At 35.7% G+C, this 21,822-nt stretch overlaps 1 protein-coding gene across 1 annotated transcript; it reads right to left on the bottom strand.

The window, feature by feature from the left end:
- Window positions 1-88: 88 nt before the first annotated feature.
- On the bottom strand, window positions 89-3,375 carry LOC143593787 (putative inactive receptor kinase At5g58300). The gene is made up of 2 exons (XM_077073297.1): window positions 1,894-3,375; window positions 89-781 (listed from the first exon to the last, which is right to left on the bottom strand). Exons 1-2 carry the CDS (start codon window positions 3,170-3,172, stop codon window positions 192-194), a joined length of 1,869 nt encoding a protein of 622 aa, XP_076929412.1. The 5' UTR covers window positions 3,173-3,375; the 3' UTR covers window positions 89-191.
- Window positions 3,376-21,822: the final 18,447 nt, after the last annotated feature.

Raw genomic sequence — 21,822 nt, 5'->3', positions numbered from 1 at the left:
GTAGATTTATTTATATTACGCTTGATTTTATTATGTTTGATTTGTGTAACATTGACATGCAAACTATAATCCCATTTTACAATTTTCAATAAGAATTAGCATTTTTACACAAATGAAATCAAACAAACAAACAAACAGTAATGTTATTCTAAAATCCCTCCCCATATGAAAATCAAATCATGAAACAATAACTACGATGTCTGGCTTGAAGATTCACAATCCAACACCCTGATCTCCTCAATCATCCTAACCACTTGATCCATTATCGGCCCCGTTTCCGAGCTTTTCCCGACGCACACCATCGCTATCTGAAGCATCTGCACCATCTCTTCCTCCACATTATGGTACTTTATCAACTCCACATCAAACACCTCTGCGGTCCACTCCTCTCGAACCACCGACTGGACCCAGTTCGGGAGGTCAACCACTTCATCGTGGCCCATTGCTGTTGCTGACTGGGCCGGTGTTTTCCCAGTTAGCAGCTCGAGCAGGAGCACTCCAAAGCTATACACGTCAGACTTTTGTGTTGGTTTCTTGGACTCGATGACTTCGGGTGCATGGTAGCCTGTTGTTTGAGTCGTGGTGCCCATGAGTGGAGTTAAACCGAAGTCGGTTACACGCGGGTGGTTGGCATGGTCTAGTAGGATATTGGAGGATTTGATGTTTCCATGAGTTAGTTTTCCACCGCCTCCTGAGTGAATATGAGTGATTGCCTTTGCTGTTTCAAGACCAATTCTTAATCTGGTTTCCCAATCCAGTGTTCTTCCTGAACCCCGGTTACCTGTATCGCATATATGATCATGTTAATCAACTATTTATTTATTAGATGATAGAACGTGTTACTTATGGTTTCAAAACATCGTAGTATATCACATCAGTTTAGGAGGTTGGACCACATTATGAAGCACTTTGGGCTAAGGATGTGTATGAAACAGAAAAAAAAAACATAATAAACAAAACCAAAATAATTGAACCCAAACAAAAGCTTACGGTTTAGTCTTAAATTTTCATAAAAAAATGGATGTTTTGTACAGTTTTACATGTAATTAAAACCAAAAAACCAAACTGAACTGATTTTATGAATTTTCATTTTTTTTAATTCTAAGTATTTATAAGAAGTTATTATAAACATTGTAACACAAACATTAGAGCATCTCCACCGGTGTGGGTGTGGAGGTTTTTGTTGACATGGAATGGTGCAAACAAAAGTTTACGAGTGGAGACAAACGTTTGTGGAGGTTTTTGTTTGCGTTCTCAAACGTTTGGGAGGTGAGTTTGTAGTGGCCCTACGACAACCAATACACACAAATCATATATATATATATACACACATATATATACGTATTTATTATATTTTAATGGGGTTTAGATTGGTTAATGGGTGGACGAAAAATGGGGTTTTTTTGTGAAAAGTTTAGAACATTATGTAGCGATGAGGTGGAGGTTTGAATTGATTTATGGATGTGGATGCTCTTATAGAGCCATATGCATAATAATAAATTAATCCTTAATTAAAAAATGATTTAGGCCCAACTTTATTATTTTGGGCCCGAAATTTTTAAGCCCAAATGGTAAAACCAAGAAAATATGACCCAAACTGACCCATTTGACCCGAAACCAAACAGGTTTCAAAAACTAAACAACTGAATTTGTGTTCTGGGCTAAAAATGACCCAGACTGACCCATTTGACCCGAAATTTGAGGTTACTCTAAAGAACCTTCAGTTTCAACTTATCTATCGACCTGCTCTCCCATTAATTAACTGAAAAAATTTATTCGACCCCACTGAAAATAAAACAACCCAGATCAACTCATTCTTAAGTAAGCAAGTTGATTCAACTGCCTCTTTGGTTAACAGTTGGATGTTGTAAAAGAAAAGTTTGAATAGCATACCATGTAACAAAGACGACAGGCTGCGTGATGCTGCACAGTCATAAATCAGTAGCTTTTCATCTTTGGAATAATAATAAGCCAAAAGAGGAACCAAATTCGCATGTTTTGCTACACTTGCAATAACCTCCATTTGTTGTTCAAACGTTCGTTTTCCAACTGCCACTTCTTTCAACCGTTTCACAACCACCACAGTCCCTTCACCCAAAACCGCTTTATAAGTCGTCCCATAGCCACCCTTTCCCAAAACCTCAGCAGAGGCTCTAAGCAAATCCTCAAGATCAAACTTATAAGACGACCCGTCAACAAAAACCAACTTGTTCTTCCCGGTTTCTTGCAACCCGCTACTGAAATCCTCTTTAGGCGTTTCGGTTACCCCAACCCCTAAAGCTTTCCCCTTATTACCAATCGTTTCACGTTCCTTCTTCTTTACAAAGAATAACAGTAACGTCAGAAGCAGAAGCAATAACACAGATGCAGACACTGCAGAGATGGCAGTCACTGCACCCTTGCTTAGTTTCTTATTATTATTATCATCTTTTTGTTGATCGGGTACCCGTTGGGCAGGCGGGCCCAGCATCCGTGGAGGTGGCATATTAACATTTGTTGATGGCAATGGTGATTGTGATGGTGGTGATGATGGTAATAAAGATGATGATGGTAATGGTGATGGTGATGGTGATGGCGATAGGCATTGTCTAAGCGGAGGTCCACATAACCCAGAGTTCCCGCCAAAAGATGAAGCGGGGAACTTTTTTAACGACACAGGGATCGATCCTTTAAGTTGGTTGTTGCTGACATTTAAATACTTAAGGAAGCTTAAATTCTGGATTGATTTGGGGATGCTACCGGTGAAAGAGTTAGAGGAAAGATCGAGTGCTATGAGTTGGGATGATAAAGAAGAAGGAATTTGACCCGAAAACTGGTTTTTTTGGAGGTAAATGTTGGTAAGAGAAGGTAAGGAAAGAAGGTCAAAAGGGAGACTTCCATTAAGGAAGTTGGAATGAAGGCTAAGTATAGTAACTGCATCTAGGTTGCCTAAAGTGTTAGGCGGAATCGGGCCGTACAGTCCAATTCCAGGAAGGCGGAGTGTGGTTACACGTCTGTTATTGCAACTGACACCGGCCCATGATGTGCAGACCGATGTTCTGTTTCTCCAGTTGAGTTTTCGGCCTTGGGGCACAGAGGCAGCAAAGTTGAGAAGGGCAGTTTTGTCCGAGTTTAGATCGGCAAAACTCGGTGGGAGGATCACAACAAGGACAAAAAGTAGATGTGGATTCATTGTGCAGTTAGTAGCTAGTACATGAGTCCTTCTCTTCTAATTCATTCCTGAAAACATAAAATAAGCAGGATGGAATTGGTCTTATTAAATTCATATTCATAATACTAATAAAAACAAGTTTCAAGAGTCCAATTGGCATATTATAGAACTAGAAGGTATCAGTTATTGTACCACGTGACAACAGTTATATAATATCTAAGGAAACGAGATCAAACAGCTGTGGTAATTTCTTACAATGTTTGCTGCTTTTCCATTTGTCCCAGAAAAAGAAAATATTATTATTATTTTATTAAACTTGCAGTCCCTTGTTCAGTTTTTCCCAAAAAAACTATGAAACTGTCTATTTTGTATAATAAGTTTAATAACAAGCATGTTTGATATTTATGTTAGAATAACTAAAATATCCCTAGCATGAACCATAGTACTAAAAATGAAGTTATAGCAATAGATTTGACAGGGTGTTTCTAAACTGATGAAACCGAAGAAAGTAAGCCAGTCTGACTGATTTGAATTGAAATATATACAGTCCGATTCACGGTTTGGAACCGGCTGCTATATACACTGAACCGACTATTTAATATTCATTATAATTTACTCATTTAAGGAATGGAATATAAAGTTATGCATATATATATGTGTGTGTGTGTGTGTATTCATGAGCAATTTTTTAAGATTTATTATATTATTATTAATTTTTGTATAAAACTACCAAACACTACCAGTTGAGTCAGTTTTGTCATTTCAAAATCATAGTTAAGAGCTGGGTACAAAATTTTACCCAAAAATAAAAGAATGAATCATGCAGAACCATTTTTAGCTATAACATGAAAAGTTAGAAGTATTCTATTCAAAAAATTTGACCTTAATAAACTAACTAGCTAATGCAATGAATTGATGGCTAAGCTAAAGCTAGTAACTAAAATCAGGTAACCACATACCGTGAATAAAAGCGGCTAACAGAATCCGGTTCGCATATGCTTTTGAAGCAGAATCAAAGCTTCAAATATGGGAAATGTATGTTATGTGTTTGTATTTTGTTTTATTTTTAGGAAGGAGGTTGATATGATATATTTATATTTATTTATGTGTTCTATTCTTCGTGAAGTAAACGGAATGTAATAAAACAAGAACACAGATCTCGAGATCAATGGCTTCTTCTTCACTCTCACACACACAGAAGAGTGTGTGTGTTTTAGAGAATAAAAGTAACAACAAATGGAGCAGAAGCAACTGCTCTGTTGAGGTTGGGATGCTGGGGGCAGAGAAGAGCATATGTTATGGGAAGAGACTAGGTGAGCCCAACTCCTTTTATATTATTATTATTATTATTATTTTAATCTTAACAGTTAATTGGATTATTGGCAGGCTACTAACCCACCCGATCATCCTTATTATACACTAAAAAGAAAACTCCCTATAGGTGAAAAGACAATGACCTAACATTATGCAGAAAACACAAAATATATAAATTTACTTCACTAAAATATCGGATTTAATATAGATATGAGGTATATCCATTAATTTAGTAGAGACTCTCAATAATATTTCTTTCTTTGGGGTATTTACATATTTCCCCTTTCTAAACTAATCAGTTACATATTTACCTAAGTCAAAAAATTTATTACATATTTCCTATTTCTAAAACATATATATTACATATATACCTAATTCATTAAAATAACTTATTAGATTGAATATTTTGCCCTTATTTTTCTTTTAAGAACTTGTACATATCCTCATCCTTTGTATATTTATTACATGTCATGTCGACTAATGTTTCATGAAAATCAAATTTATAATGTATTACTTTGTTTGTAAGATATGTAGGAGGCCATTTATCAAACTTCTTTTTAATTAACATAAAACACATTTCACAAAACATAAATAAATATTATACAGACCACATTCACTAATGTTTTAGCCTCTGATAGATCTCCAAACATGCATGCTCAAATAGGTCTTTAATCAATCTTTAAAACTTTCGCAGGTACCATGGATTCACATTTTATTCAATTCAAGCATTTGGAGTAATCACAAGTTACAGATTTAAACTTCTAGAGTGAGAACTGATGGACGAAAAATCCTCGATTAGCAGAGAGAAATATCGAAAGCTTTTTATTCCCGTCGCTAATGACGACGCAACTTCTTCAAAACTCTCGTCTGCATCTCTTATCCCCATGGGGCGCTGGCCGTGTGGTTGTAATTGCTGTAATTAGGGTTCTCAATTTGGGGAAATGTGTTTATTTTTTGACAGAAAACTTATAAAATTAAACATAAAGTAATGTCGGATCCCTTCGTAAAATATTTATGGAAGAGTGATAGGGAGAGCCAAGAGGAGGAAGATCTTGATGCTGGTGTTGGGGTATATGAATTGAACAGGCAGAGGTATAAAGGAAGAAGATCTTTATGAGTAGTGGTATAAAATGAAAGGGTAAATAAGTAATTTGATTTAAAAAGGGGAAATATGTAAATTGAGTTTGTTGGTTGGGGAAGTATGTAATTTATAAGGTTAGAAAGGGGATATATGAAAATATCCCTATTTCTTTTTATTTTTATTTTCCTTTTATATAAATATATAAAAGCTCATAGCTCATACTTAATATCATTGTTTTGCTTAATGAGCTCGAAGCTTTCAGGTTAGCAGAAAAAACTCTATATTTAAATGCTGCTACTACTGGCATTTGAAAAAAAGTGACAAACTTTTATATTTGAAATTTTACAAGTTTGGTACTTGAATTTCCATCAACTTCTATTAATTTATATAATAGTTAAACATTTAACCCTTATTCAAAACCAACTATCCCATGACTTTTTAAGAGGACATAACTTTTTCGCACCTTAATATATTTTTTTAAAAAAATAGATCATAAAAATGAGCATTTTATTCTCTTTAATTTGAGTATATTATTGCCATACTTTGTCTTTTAGCATATTACGTGATTACCGGCCAGGATCGGCAACAAATCGAGTCAGGTGAGCTCGGTTCATGTGTAAGACCAAATTAAGGTCGGAACGAGTCGATACAAAAAGGGATAATTTAGTTCGGTTCGTGTCGGTACGGTTTTAAGTCAAAAAGGGATCAGGTCAGAACATGTTTTAGATTCGGATCAAAACATATTAGTTTAAAAAATTATCTATTTGAAATTACTGTATACTTTAGCTTTGCTTCTTGATTTTAGCCATCGGTTAATCACGTACTGCCTTCATAGGAATTACACTTCTACATTCGAGTTATGTAGGCAATGTAATCAGGTGAATCCTGTACCAACATTAATTATGCGGTTGATGTCAGGTTGCGCGCCCACTCCGCCGCACCGCGAGGGCACCCAACTAGTTTTATATAAAAGTCCAGTTACTCTTCTAAACACCTAAATATATCTAAAAAGGTATAGCTAATAGCTACCAGCCACCAACCACCAGCTTCTAGCTAACAGCCACCAGCTAGTTTCACCAAACATATCAATAATGTTTAAAGGATAGAAATACAAAAACTAAAATTGTAACATTCGACTTTTAAAATAATAAATAAAAGAGTTTTATTTATTTAATTGATTGTCATTATTTAATTATGTTAATTAATAATAAGTTGGGTGGTGGGCTTGGAGATAAAAGATGGACTAGCGAAGGGTGCAAATGGGCCTAAGGTCCATGGGATTGGGGGCATTTAAACTCCTTTAAACTAAAACCTTAAACATCTCATTCCATCTTTGTCTCCACACACTCAAACACACACAAACACCCTCTTCCATCTTGGATCCAAATCCGAGGAAGTACCGAAGGCTGTTAGGGTCCGATTTCCTTGAAGCAAGCAAGAAACTTAGCGAGATTCATGGGTTACCTCAGAATCCGAAACAAACCGATTCCAAAGCCGGCTCATATAAGGTATATTAAGTTAAAAAAGGTGTGTATTTGATGTCGGATTTCCGTATGGGTGGATTAGATAGTAAATCGGACCCTAACGTGTAGGAAAAACATAAACTTAACAATAAACGAGTTAATGGATGTGATTCGGGATGAACGGGCAATGTTTGGGCCGTGTAAAAACAAGTAATGAGGTCGTTATAGCCCAGAATTCGTTATGACCGTAAAACAGGTTATAAGGAAATGATAGAGGACAAAAATGGTTGGGAGAAACTAATAAGCAAGAAATAAACACAATTCAAATTTCACACATAAGAAATGCGAATGCAATTGGCTTGCCATGCGATACGATTGGTTGTCAAATTGGCTTGCCATTCGATGCGATTGGCTTGCCACCATGCGATGCGATTAGCCGAGACGGGAGACAACAGAAGTGAAAGATGTTCCTGTAGTGTGTGACTTTCCAGAAGTGTTCCCATAGGATCTTCCGGGGTTACCACCGGAATGAGAGGTAGAATTTCATATAGAATTAATACCATGAGCACAGCCCATCGCAAAAGCACCTTACCGCCTAGCGCTGTCCGAGATGAAAGAATTGATGTCCCAGCTGCAAGAACTCCTAGATAAAGGTTTTATAAAGCCAAGTTTTTCCCAGTGGAGCGCAAAGGTGTTATTTGTTAAGAAGGCATACAGAAGTATGAGAATGTGTACAGACTACTGCGAGTTGAACAAGCTTACGGTGATTAACAGATATCCGTTCACAGATTGATGATTTATTCGATCAATTGCAAGGTGCTAGTTGGTTCTCGCGTATAGACCTTAAATTGGGCTATCATCATCTGAAAATGAAAGAGGCGGATATTTCTAAAATAGCATTTTAGACATGGTATAGACGCTAAGAGTTCCTCGTGATGTCGTTTGGTTTAACGAATTCTCCAACCGAGTTTATGGATATGATGAATAGGGTCTGTCGACCGATGTTAGATAAATCAGTGATTTTTTACATTGATGAAATTTTGATTTATTCAAAGATTGAGTCTGATCATGCCGAGCATTTAACACAAGTGTTGGAGATTTTAAAGAATGAGAAACTACATGCTAAGAGTTTGAAGTATGAATTCTGGTTGCGAGAGGTACGGTTTCTAGGTCACATAATTAATCCAGAAGGGATCACTATGGACCCAGCTAAGATTGAAGAAATAATAAATTGGCAGACTCCGTAAAACCCAACTAAGATACGAAGTTTCTTAGGGTTGGCTGGCTATTATAGTAGATTCATCAAAGACTTCTCCAAGGTAGCCGCATCATTAACTGGTATGACCCGATAGGCTGTTGTATTCAATTGGGGTAAGTATCAAGAAGAAGCCTTTGAAGAATTGAAGAAAAGACTCACGGAAGCTCCAATCCTTGTTCTACCTGACAGTGATGAGGATTTGGTGGTTTCTACTGATGCTTCACATCGAGGGTTAAGTTGCGTGTTAATACAGCGAGGTAAGGTTACAGCTTACACTTCCAGATAGTTAAAGGTTCATGAAAGCACGTACCCAGCGCATGACTTAGAGTTAGCAGCAGTAGTGCATGCTCTCAAGATTTGGAGACACTACTCGTATGGTTCCAAGTGTACGAACTATAAAGAACATAAGAGTTTGAAGTATTTCTTCCAGCAGAAAGAACTAAATATGAAGCAGAGAAGATGGTTAGAATTGATAAAGGACAATGATTGCGACATCAAGTATTATCCCGGTAAGACTAATTTGTTGTTGATGCACTAAGCCGCAAGAAACGAGGGAGTCATTGCAACGTTAAAGTCGAATAAGCTAATTAATAATTCAGGCATCTTTGGAGATATCAGTAAGGCTCGGTTATAAGCTCTAGTAGATGAAACATTAATGAAGAAGGAAAGAATCTTCGGGCTACAAAACGAGTTAATAAATAACACTCATGGTGTAAAGACTAGGTTTAATCGTATGCGGATTCCATGCCATGGAGATCTTAGAGGCCAAATCCTAGATGAAGCTCATAAGTCGAGATACTCGATTCATTCAGGATCCACCAAGATGTCTCAAGACTTGAAGAAAGATTTCTGGTGGCCGGGTATAAAGAATGAGGTGGTAGAATATGCTAGTAAGTGTTTGACTTGCTTGCAAGTAAAGGCATAATCTCATAAACCGTATGGGAGGATGCAGCTGTTAAAGATACCAAAATGGAAATGGGAACACATCACCATGTATTTCATAACTAAGCTATCGCGTACGGCTAGAAACCATGATACCACCTGGGTAATTGTGGACCATTTGACGAAAAATGCTCATTTCTGCCTATACAAGAAGCTATCTCGTCATAAATGTTAGCCAAGGTGTTCATAAGTGAGGTTGTAACAAAGCATGGGGTACTTTTGTCGATAGTGTTTGATAGGGATACTCACTTTACTTCGAGGTTCTTGAAGAAGTTCCATGAAGCTATGGGCACAAGACTGAACATCAGTACGATGTATCATCCTCAAGCACATGAGCAGTCTAAAAGGACTATCCAAACCCCCTTGACGATATGTTGCGTGCTTGTGTGTAAGAATTTGGAGGAAGTTGGGATGACATCTCCATTAAGCAGAATTTTCTTACAACAATAGCTACCACTTGAGTATTGATATGTTGCCATTTGAGATGTTGTATGGTAGACACTGTAGAACTCCTGTATGTTGGTGAGAGATTGGTCAGAAAGAGCTTGGAAGTCTAGAAGTTGTGCAAGAAACCTCTTCAAGGTTTGATCAGATCAAGGCATGAATGAAATGTAACACCCGTTAATTCCGGTTTCAAGAACTAAAGCTTGTAGAGTATGTATAACTCTCGGGACTTAACCGACGTTTCTTGAAAGCCTTCACGTCATCCCGGTACGTTAAATAACCTAACTTTTCCTTCCATTTTGCCTTACACTTGAATCTAGAGGGACTAAAGTGTAATATCTTATGTTATAACATGATCTAACCCTGGCCCCCTTGTGAAGCTGCGATCGGCAGAAGGAACAAAGAACAAGACCACCGATTTTCTTTTTTGCAGCCAACTTTAAGCCTTAGAACTTCAATTCAAGGTATGTACTACGATTCCCCAAGTCTTTTTCACGTTAATTGGTCCTCATATTGCGCGTATTGATCGAAAAACGTCTTGTTGTAGGCTAACCGGGTGGCTGCCCAATTGAGCGTTTCCGGGACTGTTTTGAGTGAGGTTTTCACATCAAAATCCCACTAGGTATGACATGTACATCATATTATAATTTCATGGCCAATGGAGGTGTTTAGGTCGGTCAATCGATTGTAGTTCGAAAACTAGGGTTTATCGGGTATAGAATTTCAAATTGTTGAGTTTGATGCGTTAATTGATCGGATGACCGACCGAATCAGTTTGTGCAGCCCTAGGGGTGGGGGGGTTTAAGGGCTGTGGAAAAATTATTTTTTTGATGCTCGGGGCTGTTGTGGTTAGTGCTTCGTTAATCGAGTCGGCGGTGCGCGAATTTTCGTTTAAATGTTAAAGTAAGAGTTGTAAAAAGGAACCGTCAACCCTATCAACTCGGGTGACATAATCTTGATGAATGAAAAGATTTAATATGGAATTTGGTCCATTTGGGGCTGATTCGTTTAACAAATGGTTTTAAGGTTTATTACACGCGTATTCGACCCGATTTGATTTCCGTTGGGCCTTGGGCCAAGTGTTGGGCCTTGGGCCAAGTTGTTGGGCCTTCGGCCCATTAGGCAAGAGTGTTCTTACGGTCTAGTTTAGTAACGTGTTGTGTATAATTTACAGGCCCTTGCTTGTGATTGTGCACTTAGGGATTCCTAGCTCGTTGCAGGGGTTCGATTGATTTCAGGTGAGTTCATGATGCCCTTTTTACTCTTTTTACTTTTGGGCTAGCATGCACACCTAAGTGTTTTCTTACATGATGAAAGGTTTTAAACGAATTTATGTAGGCTGGCTAGCATATGGTAGGCCTTGGGATGTTAAATATATATATGTATATACATTATTTCTTTGCCTATATCTGGCGATGTTGTAGTCGTTTCGACTACTGATGTTGTGCATGCCTACTTTGTGTTTGCATGCACTGATGTTACGTGTTTGGGTTGTACGTTTGCTCGACCCTGATGTTATACGTGGATGTTATATATATATATATATATATATACTGTGATAAATATAGAGATGTAATTGAAAAGATGTTTACATATGCCTTTTGTATATGTATGTATGAGGATGTTTAGTTCTCGGTAATGAGGACTTGATGGATGTACCTTTTTACTTTTAAAACTTTTGGTTTGACTATCTTAACCATTACTACTGGTGTTATTTACTTAAAACTTGAACTCACTCAGCTCAAGCTGACTTTGTGTGCATGTTAGTGTAAGTTTCAGGTTAGGAAGAGGATGCCTTATTGCTTGGACGTGCACGAAGCTACTTGGACAGTGAAGGGCATACGGGATCTGAAGTTTTACTATTAAACATTTATTATTAAAAGTTTTTATTTAAAGATAACTATGTTGATTTTGGGCAATGTTCCCGGGTTTTGGGAACTTATTTTATTATTTTTGTTTTCCGCTGAATTATACTCTAAGATGTTTGTTTTAATGGAAGAAACCGTTTTCAAGTTTAATTATTATCCTAAGTGTTTTGTATGATTACCAACTGTGGGGTTCCCGGGGTTCGGGGCCTTACATGAAAGCTGCTCAACATCGTTAAAAGTCATATGCTAATAAGAGGTGACGACCAATTGAGTTTACCATTGACAGCGTGATGCTCAATGTCTCACCTTAGAAGGGAATTATTCGTTTCATGAAGAGAGGGAAGTTGAGTCCGAGGTACGTTGGACCGTTTAAGATCATAGATCGTGTGGGCGGAGTGGCTTATAAGTTTGATTTACCCCGTGAGTTCGAAGAGATTCACTAGACCTTTCACGTTTCTCACTTGAGAAAATGTCTAGTTGATGACAGATCTTTCATGGCATTGAAAGACATAGAAATGGATGAGCAGTTGAACTACATTGAGCAACCAGTGGAGATAGTCGATAGAAAAGAGAAGCATCTTTGTCGCAAGGTTATTCCCTTAGTTAAAGTAATATGGATGCATAGCAAAGGATCACATGCTACCTGAGAAGTCAAAACGGAGATACGCAAATTTTACCCGAAATTTGTTTAATGATAGTTAAGTTTCGGGGACGAAGCCTCTTTTAAGTAGGGTAGACTTGTAACATCTGACTTTTAAAATAATAAATAAAAAAATTTTATTTATTTAATTATGTGTCATTTTTTGATTATGTTAATTAATAATAAGTTGGGTGGTGGGTTTGGAGATAAAAGATGGATTAGGGAAGGGTGCAAATGGGCCTAAGGTCTATGGGTTGGGGGTATTTAAACTCCTTAAACCTTCCTAAAACCCTAAACCCCTCATTCCATCTTTGCCTCCACACACACAAACACCCTCTTCCATCTCAGATCCAAATCCAAGGAAGAACTAAAGGTTGTTGGGGTCTGATTTCCCTGAAGCAAGCAAGAAACTTGGCGAGATTCATGGGTTACCTCAGAATCTGAAACAAACTGGTTCCAAAACCGGCTCGTTTAAGGTATGTTAAGTTAAAGAGGGTTGGATTTGATGTCGGATTTTTTTATGGGGTTGGTTGGATAGTAAATAGGACCCTAAAGTGTAAGAAAAGCATAAACTTTGTGATAATGAGTTAACGGATGCGATTCAGGATGAACGGGTAATGTTCGGGCAGTGTAAAAACAAGTAGATGAGGTCGTCATGGCCCAGAATTCTTTATGATCATAAAACAAGCCATAAGGGAATGATAGAGGACAAAAATGTTTAACATAAACTAATAAGCGGGAAATAAACCCGGTTCAAACCACACAGACAAGAAATTTGCGAATGGGATTGGCTTGCCATGCGATACTATTGGTTGTCAAGCGACGTGATTGGATTGCTATGTGATGCGATTGGTTGTCATGCAATGCGATTAGCTTGCCATGCGATTGCAATTGGCCTAGCTGTGCGATTAAGGAAAACACTAAACCCCTTTAGCTAAGTCAAAACTAGTTCACTAGATTAGGTAATAAGACTTAGATAGAAAAATGTTAATTAACACTTATAATTGTTATACAGTTAGTCGTGCCCAAACTGAAGAAAGGTGTTACAATTAATTCAGAAAGGAACAGGATTCAGGTGAATTCTAACCCTTTTTCTCTGTTATATTTTCGGGGCTGTGCGCATTCTCTATGTTATAGGTTAATACATTTACTAAGTGTATGATATGTGATGTGTAAGTATATAGGGATGATAAAAGTATGTGATATATATATATATATATATAAGGGTGGGTTCTAGTGAAAACTCCTCTTAAAGAGAAAACTTAAAAACTCTTCAAAACTTCTAAAAAACTATTTTTAACTTTTTTTTAAAATATTTTTTGAAGTTTTTTTTTTTCCAATATTCCTATATGTTGTTATTGGTTCCAAAAAAAAAACTTGTCGGTAACCTCGTCGGTATAGTACGCATGTGTAATAGTGTGCATTACATATATACAAAAGTGTTTGTATTGCATAGATACAACACTATTGCACATGTTTGATACACACTATTGTATATATGAAATATAAGACTAATACACACATCGAATACACATTAGTACGTATGTGTAATACAACATTAACGCACATGTGCACCACATCGACTTTTATTTTAGTTTATTTTTTTCATATAACACAACACTACTACACATATACAATACACAAATATTGAATATATGCAATAAAACACTATTAAACTCAAAAATACATAGTAATACACATGTGTAATACAACGGTATCGCACAGTAATACGTATGTGCATTACAACGGGTTTTTTTATTTTATTTATATATTTTTCGAGTAAAATATAAGAAAATATAAGAATAATGGCTAAAACAGAATTTTGAAAATATTTTTTTATTTTTAATTAAAAATAATTCCTTAGAAGTTTTTCAGTTTTCTCTTTAAAGGTGAGTTTTCTCTTGATCCTCTCCCTATATATATATATATATATATATATATATATATATATATATATATATATAAAACTAAATGTATGTGTGAATGTATGGCTGTATGGTGGTTGCATGGTAACGTATGTATGGTTGTATGGCTGTATGGTTTAAGGAAGGAGGGACTAGACCCTAATAGTATCTGAGGAAGGAGGGACCAGACACTAATAATATCTGAGGAAGGAGGGACCAGAACCTAAATAAGATCTGACGAAAGAGGTATCAGACCCTAATAATATCTGTGAGATTATTGGGTGAAAGACTCTTTAAAACGTAGAAACATTTATGTAATAAGTAAGTTAAAATATGAAAGTATTAAAGTAGGAAAGTTTGAAAGAATGAAAGTATTAAAGTGTGAACGTATGTACGTATATATGAACGGAAGGTAAACAAGTTAAGTATATAAAAATGTATCTTCAGACACGTATATGTAAGTATGTGAATGTAATGTATGTTGCCTGATTAACTAGAACTCACTCAGCATAGCTGACTTTTAGTATGCACATGGACAAATAGGATAAAGGAGATGGCTTGAGTGAGACACATGACGATAATTGAGTTGGCTGGCATCTAGAGAAGAAAGTTATAATGAATTATGTTATGAAGCTATTTTACGACTGATTTGAATACTTTAAACAAGAATTTTCTGTTTTGTAATACATGGTTGAAGTTTTATGGCTTTTGCGTAAAGTTTTAATTCACCCTGATCGTTAGAACTGTGTTTATGAGTACATCTAACGTCCAATGTAGGGCACCAGGTCCAGGGCCTTACACAAACTTGTAGATTAGTAAATTTATCTATTACCTAAGGATAAATGAAACTAAAACTAAAATTAAATGAAAATCTTTATGAATGTTATGAATAGATATGCATGATATCATCAGGTCCTAACTTTTATGTAATCTTATACAAAGTCTTGTAATTGTTTTGATTGCTTAGGGTTCAAGTTGTTTTGTTATTCCTAAGTCAAGCACACCTAGAACAGTGGGTGTGGATAAGGGAATTTGACGACATGACTGCGTTGGGAAGTTGTGCCGCTAGGAAACAACGCTCCACCCTAAAGGCAACAACATGACAAGGGTGATGGGTGACATGAGAGAACTGAGGGAACCGATGAAGAAATGGTGTATGTATACGCAAGGCAGTCATTGTACAACCTACAATGGATTGGGTTAGGGATGATTTAGGAAAAATAATGTGACATTGATGTGAAAGAACAGAAGTGTTTGGTCTGTTTGGGACATTAGAGACGAGACCATCCCTGCTAACTATCATAAAGTTTAGAATAAGCGGGGAATTGGTATAAAGTCTCCACTTGAGTAACAAAAAGTCGTGATATCATTTGATCAAAGCATACAATATTAATTGATGAGATGTGTAACGCATCTTGGGATTTTTTAGTCTGCGAGAAAAACCTTTATTTTTAACGTATTTAGTTGAAACAAATCATAGAGGAAGTCTTCTGCCAAATTGATACATAGAACGAAAAATTGATGAACACAAGAGTTAAAAGTTACAACTGCAACAAAAATTGTGTTTTATATGTGTTCAAAGTGGTAGCCCCATGAACTTACAAACTAAAAGTCGTGGGCTCAAGTGTCACTTGAGCAAAAATGAATTGAGTTGAGCTAGGGGTTTAACCAGAATGGGCCTTTAGGTGATGGGTAAATGGCTGTTCAAAAAGCTCGTGGTTCCCTCGATAAAAGCTCTAACAAAAACTAGCTAAAAAACTTGATTTGAAACAACCTGAGCTGAGTTGGCTCATTTTTGTAACCGATCCAAAATTGGCCATGGCTCGGCTCGTTGGCTCGATATTAGGCTCATTTAACTTCAAAATCGAGCTCAAGCCTAGCTGAGCTGCCTCGTTTAACTTTGAGCTAGAGGTCGAGCTATAAACCTTCCTGGCTCGACTCGGGCTCGACTCGCGGACAACCCTAGATAGGTTTTCTCTTGAATAGTGGTCGGCCAAGTCACCAATGCTGTCTACGTTCATGAGTGTAGGTGGCCTTTTGCCATTGAGCTTATCTTGATGATTGAGCCTTGTTGGTTGTTAAAAAGAAAAGAAAAAAAATGAATTCCAAATAGTTTAAATTTAAAACATAACTGAATAGTAAATGTTTCAAATAACAAACTTGCAAAAGAATTTTGTATACTTTTTGTAAAGACTCAAAAACTTTTTTAGTTAAAAGACAAAAACTTTATCACATTAAAAAAGCTCAAAATCTTTCTTTACTTCTAAAACTATTTAATAAATATTCATGTATTTAATTACTGAAACGTGTTATCAGTGTTCTCTCTCTCTCTCTTAACTTTTATATAAACAAAAATAGCTATTTAATTATCATATAATCAAAAGTTTATGAATTTCTAAGAGTGAAAAAAATCATGAAATAATTACGTTTCAGTATTGTTGTAATAAAATCATTTAAACATTATTTTAAAAGAAAAATTACTATTTTATCAGATAATCCCTATTTTAATAAAATGAAATTCTATTTATCTATGTTTAAATTTATGTGATCTAAGTGAAGATTATATGAATCTTTAGTTACTATTAAGCATTTATGTTTTTTTTTCAAGTTAATAAATTGAAATAATTATAAAACTTAACTATTGGTTAGTAATTTTTTTTGTTTATAAACTACTTATTAACTAAATTTCATATATTTTAATTTTAGTCATCTAACTATATTATTAAAGCAACACAATTTGCTCATTTGGCATTTAACTAGGCACTCCCGCAACACAAGTTGTCCACATGACATTTAACTAGGCACTCCACATGGAATGCCAAGTAGATGCCATGTCACTATTTCTTATTATATTATGGCCCATGACCCGTTTTTCTATTATACCCATGACCTATAAGGCGTTATAAAATTTTAAAAAATAAATTATTGTGTGATACTGGTTTCTAACCCAAGACCTCATGTTTCAAACCAAATGTGCTTACTAAGTCCACTAAAATGGTAATGTGTTTAATTTCTTGACTTAACATATATAAATGTAATTTCTCTTCAAGTATAAAATCAAAATTTTATTTAATTGCTAGCATTTTCATAATTTACACTATCACATTGTCTTCTCTTATATCTTTAACTCAACCATTTAAGATTGTTCATCGTTTCTCTCTTTAGTTTAAAATATAATATATTTTTATTTATTTTCTTTTGCAGCAAAACCTTAGTCATTGTAATTTAGTTTTTAAACATGTGACAACATTTTTGTTGATACACGTTTCAAGCATCTCGGTCTTTATATTATTATTATATTAGATTATAATGTAAGGGCATTTTGGTAATTATATACTATAACCCATTCGCCTTAATTGTAAGGCACATTCGTTACTTAGTAACGAATGTGTCACAATCGTATAATGTAAGTGCCATTCGTTAACCTTGTTTAACGAATGGGACAACGAATGTAGGGCTATTCGTACGATGTAATGTATAACGAATGAGATGTTCATTCGTATGTTTAATGTAACGAATGAAGTCATCCCTTTATATATCTGTAAGATATTCTAAAGTAATAACAATTCTCTCATAAATCATATTCCTATCGTTACTCTACCCAAATTCCTCCATAACTCACACAAAATCACACACTTACGTAATCCATCATCATATCAGTAATCATAACAGTATGAGCATGAATCCGAATGTTAAGATGTCATCTATTATCTAGATCCAAGGCTCTCTCAAGTGGTATCTAAGCCACATGATCTGATCTTCGTTTCGTTTTGGTGTTTCGTTTGCTTAATAGTATTGAATTGTTCTGTAATTGTATCGATCTTCATTATCGGTGAAACAGAGGTTCAATTGAGATTGAATTCCTTTGAATTAGACAAGTTAAGTGTATTAGAGGTTAGGATTAAGTGTAATTGGACTGAGAATAAAGGTTAATTGAAGGTTTGGATTGGTAATTGGATTGGAATTGAGGTTTAATTGAGTTTGACGGTAATGGCGGGATTGAGAGCTGTTTGAATTGGTCTGGAACTGGTGTAATTGTGTTCGGTTTAAGTCCGAATTGGTTCGGATTTAAGTTTCGAGTTGAATTAGATAAATTTTGTGGTTAATAGGATAGATCTTGACTAGTTTGAAAATATGGACATTGATGAGTGCACATTCGTTACTATGAATGTTTATTAGTTAGGTGTTTGATAGTTCACTCGTTAGGATTGTCATAATTGATTTGTAACTGATCAATCGTACCATATTCGTTGAACTCATTTTTTACGGAAACAAATCATTGTATCCATTCGTTAAACCATTCGTAAATCTTTCATTCGCTATTCAACTTCATTCGTAATAACTCATTCTCTATTCAAAACTCACTCGTTAAAATCTTCATTCATACTTTATTCATCTAGCATTTGCTGTATCATTCGTCTCAACAGTAACTTCCTCATCCGTGTGAACAGTGTTCAGTTCATTCGTTATTCATAAAGTAATACTCATTCGTGTGAACCAAGTCTCTTAATTTGTCAATTTATGTCCCTTGACATTTTGAAATTGATAAAACATGTCTTCTCCTAACCCAGCTTTGTTTTATGCTCCTGCATCGCAAAATGCTCTAATGCAATAGATGCTCACTATGGATAATGAGATCAGATCTCAAAATAAATGTCCGAAATTACTCAAATTATCGGATTTTGCTCGATGGGAACCAAGATTCCGAGCTCACTTGGGGTCTATTCATCCGGGTTGCGTTAGACATCTTGATGTTGTGTATGTGGCACCACAAGTTGGTAATGCTACCACTGGGTATACTGACAAGCTATTTCATTTGTATAAGGCAAAAGAAATTAAAGATGCGGAGAATGAGACTAAGGCATACTCAACGCTGACTATGGCATTACCGGATAATATCTTTCATCAGTTTAGCCATATCAAACCCTGTGCTACATTGTTTGCACAACTGAAGACACGTAGTTTGGGGAACACTCTTGAGAGCAAGAAGACTATAGTCAAGTTTCAATTCAGGAACTTCGTGCTTCTCAAGAACAAAACAGTTGAGAAGATGATCAATCAATTTTGTCATCTCATTGCTGAAATGTCTACTATTTAGTTAGAGCCAACTGAGGTGGATAAGATCGACACCTTGAAGAATGCTTTGCCTCCAACGTATTCAACCTTCCTACTCGCTTTAAAGGAAAATGTCTACTTCCGTAATGATAATCTCACTGCTGAAGAGTTTATCAACAAACTGGAAGAAAGAGAATATGACATGAAGTGCCAAACTTCATTGAAAGTCAGCCAAAATTCGACTTTATATGGAGGTTGACGTGCGCGAAGTATATATATTTTTAATAATGATTTTTCACACAACTGGGTTTTAAATTTATAGAAATGATTTCACCTCAAAACTAAACCACACACACATAGGCAAGTGTACCTATCGTATAAGTAGTATATCATCGGTAAGAACCAAGTATAGATCCATGGACACGATAGCTCTTGATACTAAATCTTCGCTAATATCTAACCGGCTAAAATCATAAGTTGTTTGGTTTTAACTAAGAATATAATGCAAAATATAAAAACTAAGCTAACGAACACAAAAGCAAACAATCAAGGAAGAATATCACTTTAATCTCGAATCCATTTAGCTCATAAATGACAATAATTATGGATACATGGCAAGATCACAAAATGCATAAGTGACTAGACTCTCGCCAAAGATATCTAATCACGTGACTTGTTGGAAAGTTAGTATGAAAGGTACAAACTAACCATCTAAAGTCATTCAAGCAGGATGAGTGACACGATTATGTCAATGTTTCAAGATGGTATGGGCTAGTTTCCTATCACGGTTGACTAATCCAACAACTCTTTGGAAAGATAACATGAAAAACACATAATCCACCTAAAGTTGATTAAACTAAGCAATAATGATGTACTTCTTCAACTTATGATGTTCATATCAAGATTACATAAACTAGAGGTTCGTGTCAACAATCCTTAGATAAACAAAGCACTTAACATGACAAATCATAACAAATACTTTGTCTTTCCAAACATAAGCATAAGGATGAACATTCAAGAGTTTATCATGAATAATCAATAATCAAGACTTCATTCACCATTCCTAGTTCAAAAGCCATAGACTAGCATAAAAATATACAAATCCATGAATGGATGCTTAAATCATGAGTTTTCCAACATTACATAACCAAACAACCATAAGTCTTGAATATCATGGCACAACAAACCTTTAAATACACAAAACCATTGAAGAATAATCATGAAATTGCTATAACACTAACACAATCCTTGCCAATAATCCATAAATACCATCAAATATTACTAAACTTTATCTAAATCAAAGTGATAACAAAGAGTTTAGCTCAACATGAGCTCATGAACAACATACAAGCTTGAAAAGATAACAAAATTCATGGTAAAATCAACCAAGAATCCAAGCTAGATGATGTAGATGATGGATGATGCTTCTCTTGATGTTGGAATACTTCAAAGTGCTTGCAATTGGATGGAAATCACCAAGGTTTGGAAGTTAAACAGTGGGTTCAAAACTCCCTGGGATTCCCCCTTTCCTTCTGCGTGAACTGCTTATTTTATCTAATAAAAGAGACTTGATCATGTTTTGAGCACAACATGATCATGTTGAAACAAAATACTTGATCTAGCAATCTGATTGGTTCTCAGTCTCCAAGGTTGTTTATTGTAGGTACACCAGTGGCCTAACGGACGAAAGAGTGTTAAAGGAGTGCATACAACTGGCCTGGGCTAGAATTGGGAACCTCAACTTCCGAAGAAGAAAGATACGGCACGCTTTACTTTGTTGAGTTGGTATTAGATCTGGAGAAAGGTGGAACATGATCATGCCACTCCAAAGGCATGGTCATGTGTAAAAGTGCCCAGTGTGATAAAGACATGGTCATGCTTAAAAGTGAACATGATCATGTCTTGCATAAAGGCCATTTTCTTTTCTTTTTCTTCACAAAATATCCAAGTCTTATAAATCACCAACCAACCCCTCGAAAATCAAAATCAATAAATAAGTATATAATCCCACGATATTTCCAATAAACGAGCATGATACAGGATAAAATCGAGCAATAAATATGTGTAATTTTAAGCACATCAACGGTCATCGTTTGAAGCACTATCTTGGTGGACCGGAGGAAGCAATCGAGATGGAGGAAACTCCTCTCAATCCGTCGCATTAAACTATCACACGTGGTTCTTGAGTGAGAACTCAAGTGTAGAGTTTGTATTTCTATCTCTATTTCTATTTTTATTTTTTATTTTCTCTTTATTTATGTTTTTGCGTCACTAACCGTGTCTTGTAGTTTTCGATTTTGTATTTGAGTCGTGTCAAGGGATCATTACCGACATTAGAAGAGGAATCGCCAGGTAAGGGGAAGCGCCAGGTAAGTCTCACGAGTAATAATCGAATCATGCAATCACCTAACCCTTTATACCCTTTATTAAACCCATAATTTCAAAAAATAAATAATAATAATAATAATATACCCAGGAGCGCAGCCCGACCAGGGGATGAATGCCCGCTGCGTGGCGCGACGGGTTCAAACCAGAAATTTTATTTTATTTTATATAATATATTAAACCAATTCGTTTTCCATTTTTCAAATCATTCTTCATCTCCATCCCTAAACCCACGAAACCCTACCCTCTTCACCACCAAATCCACAATTTTTTCACCATTTTTCACCAAATCAAACCTTAAAATCATTAATATAACA

This window comes from Bidens hawaiensis, unplaced genomic scaffold, assembly GCF_021521415.1.
Source record: "Bidens hawaiensis isolate Kalapana, Puna unplaced genomic scaffold, B.hawaiensis_p1.1 tig00042797_1, whole genome shotgun sequence".
Classification (NCBI taxonomy): Eukaryota; Viridiplantae; Streptophyta; class Magnoliopsida; order Asterales; family Asteraceae; genus Bidens; species Bidens hawaiensis.
The sequence above is the reverse complement of the archived record's forward strand: the minus strand, read 5'-3'. Positions and strand labels throughout refer to the sequence as shown.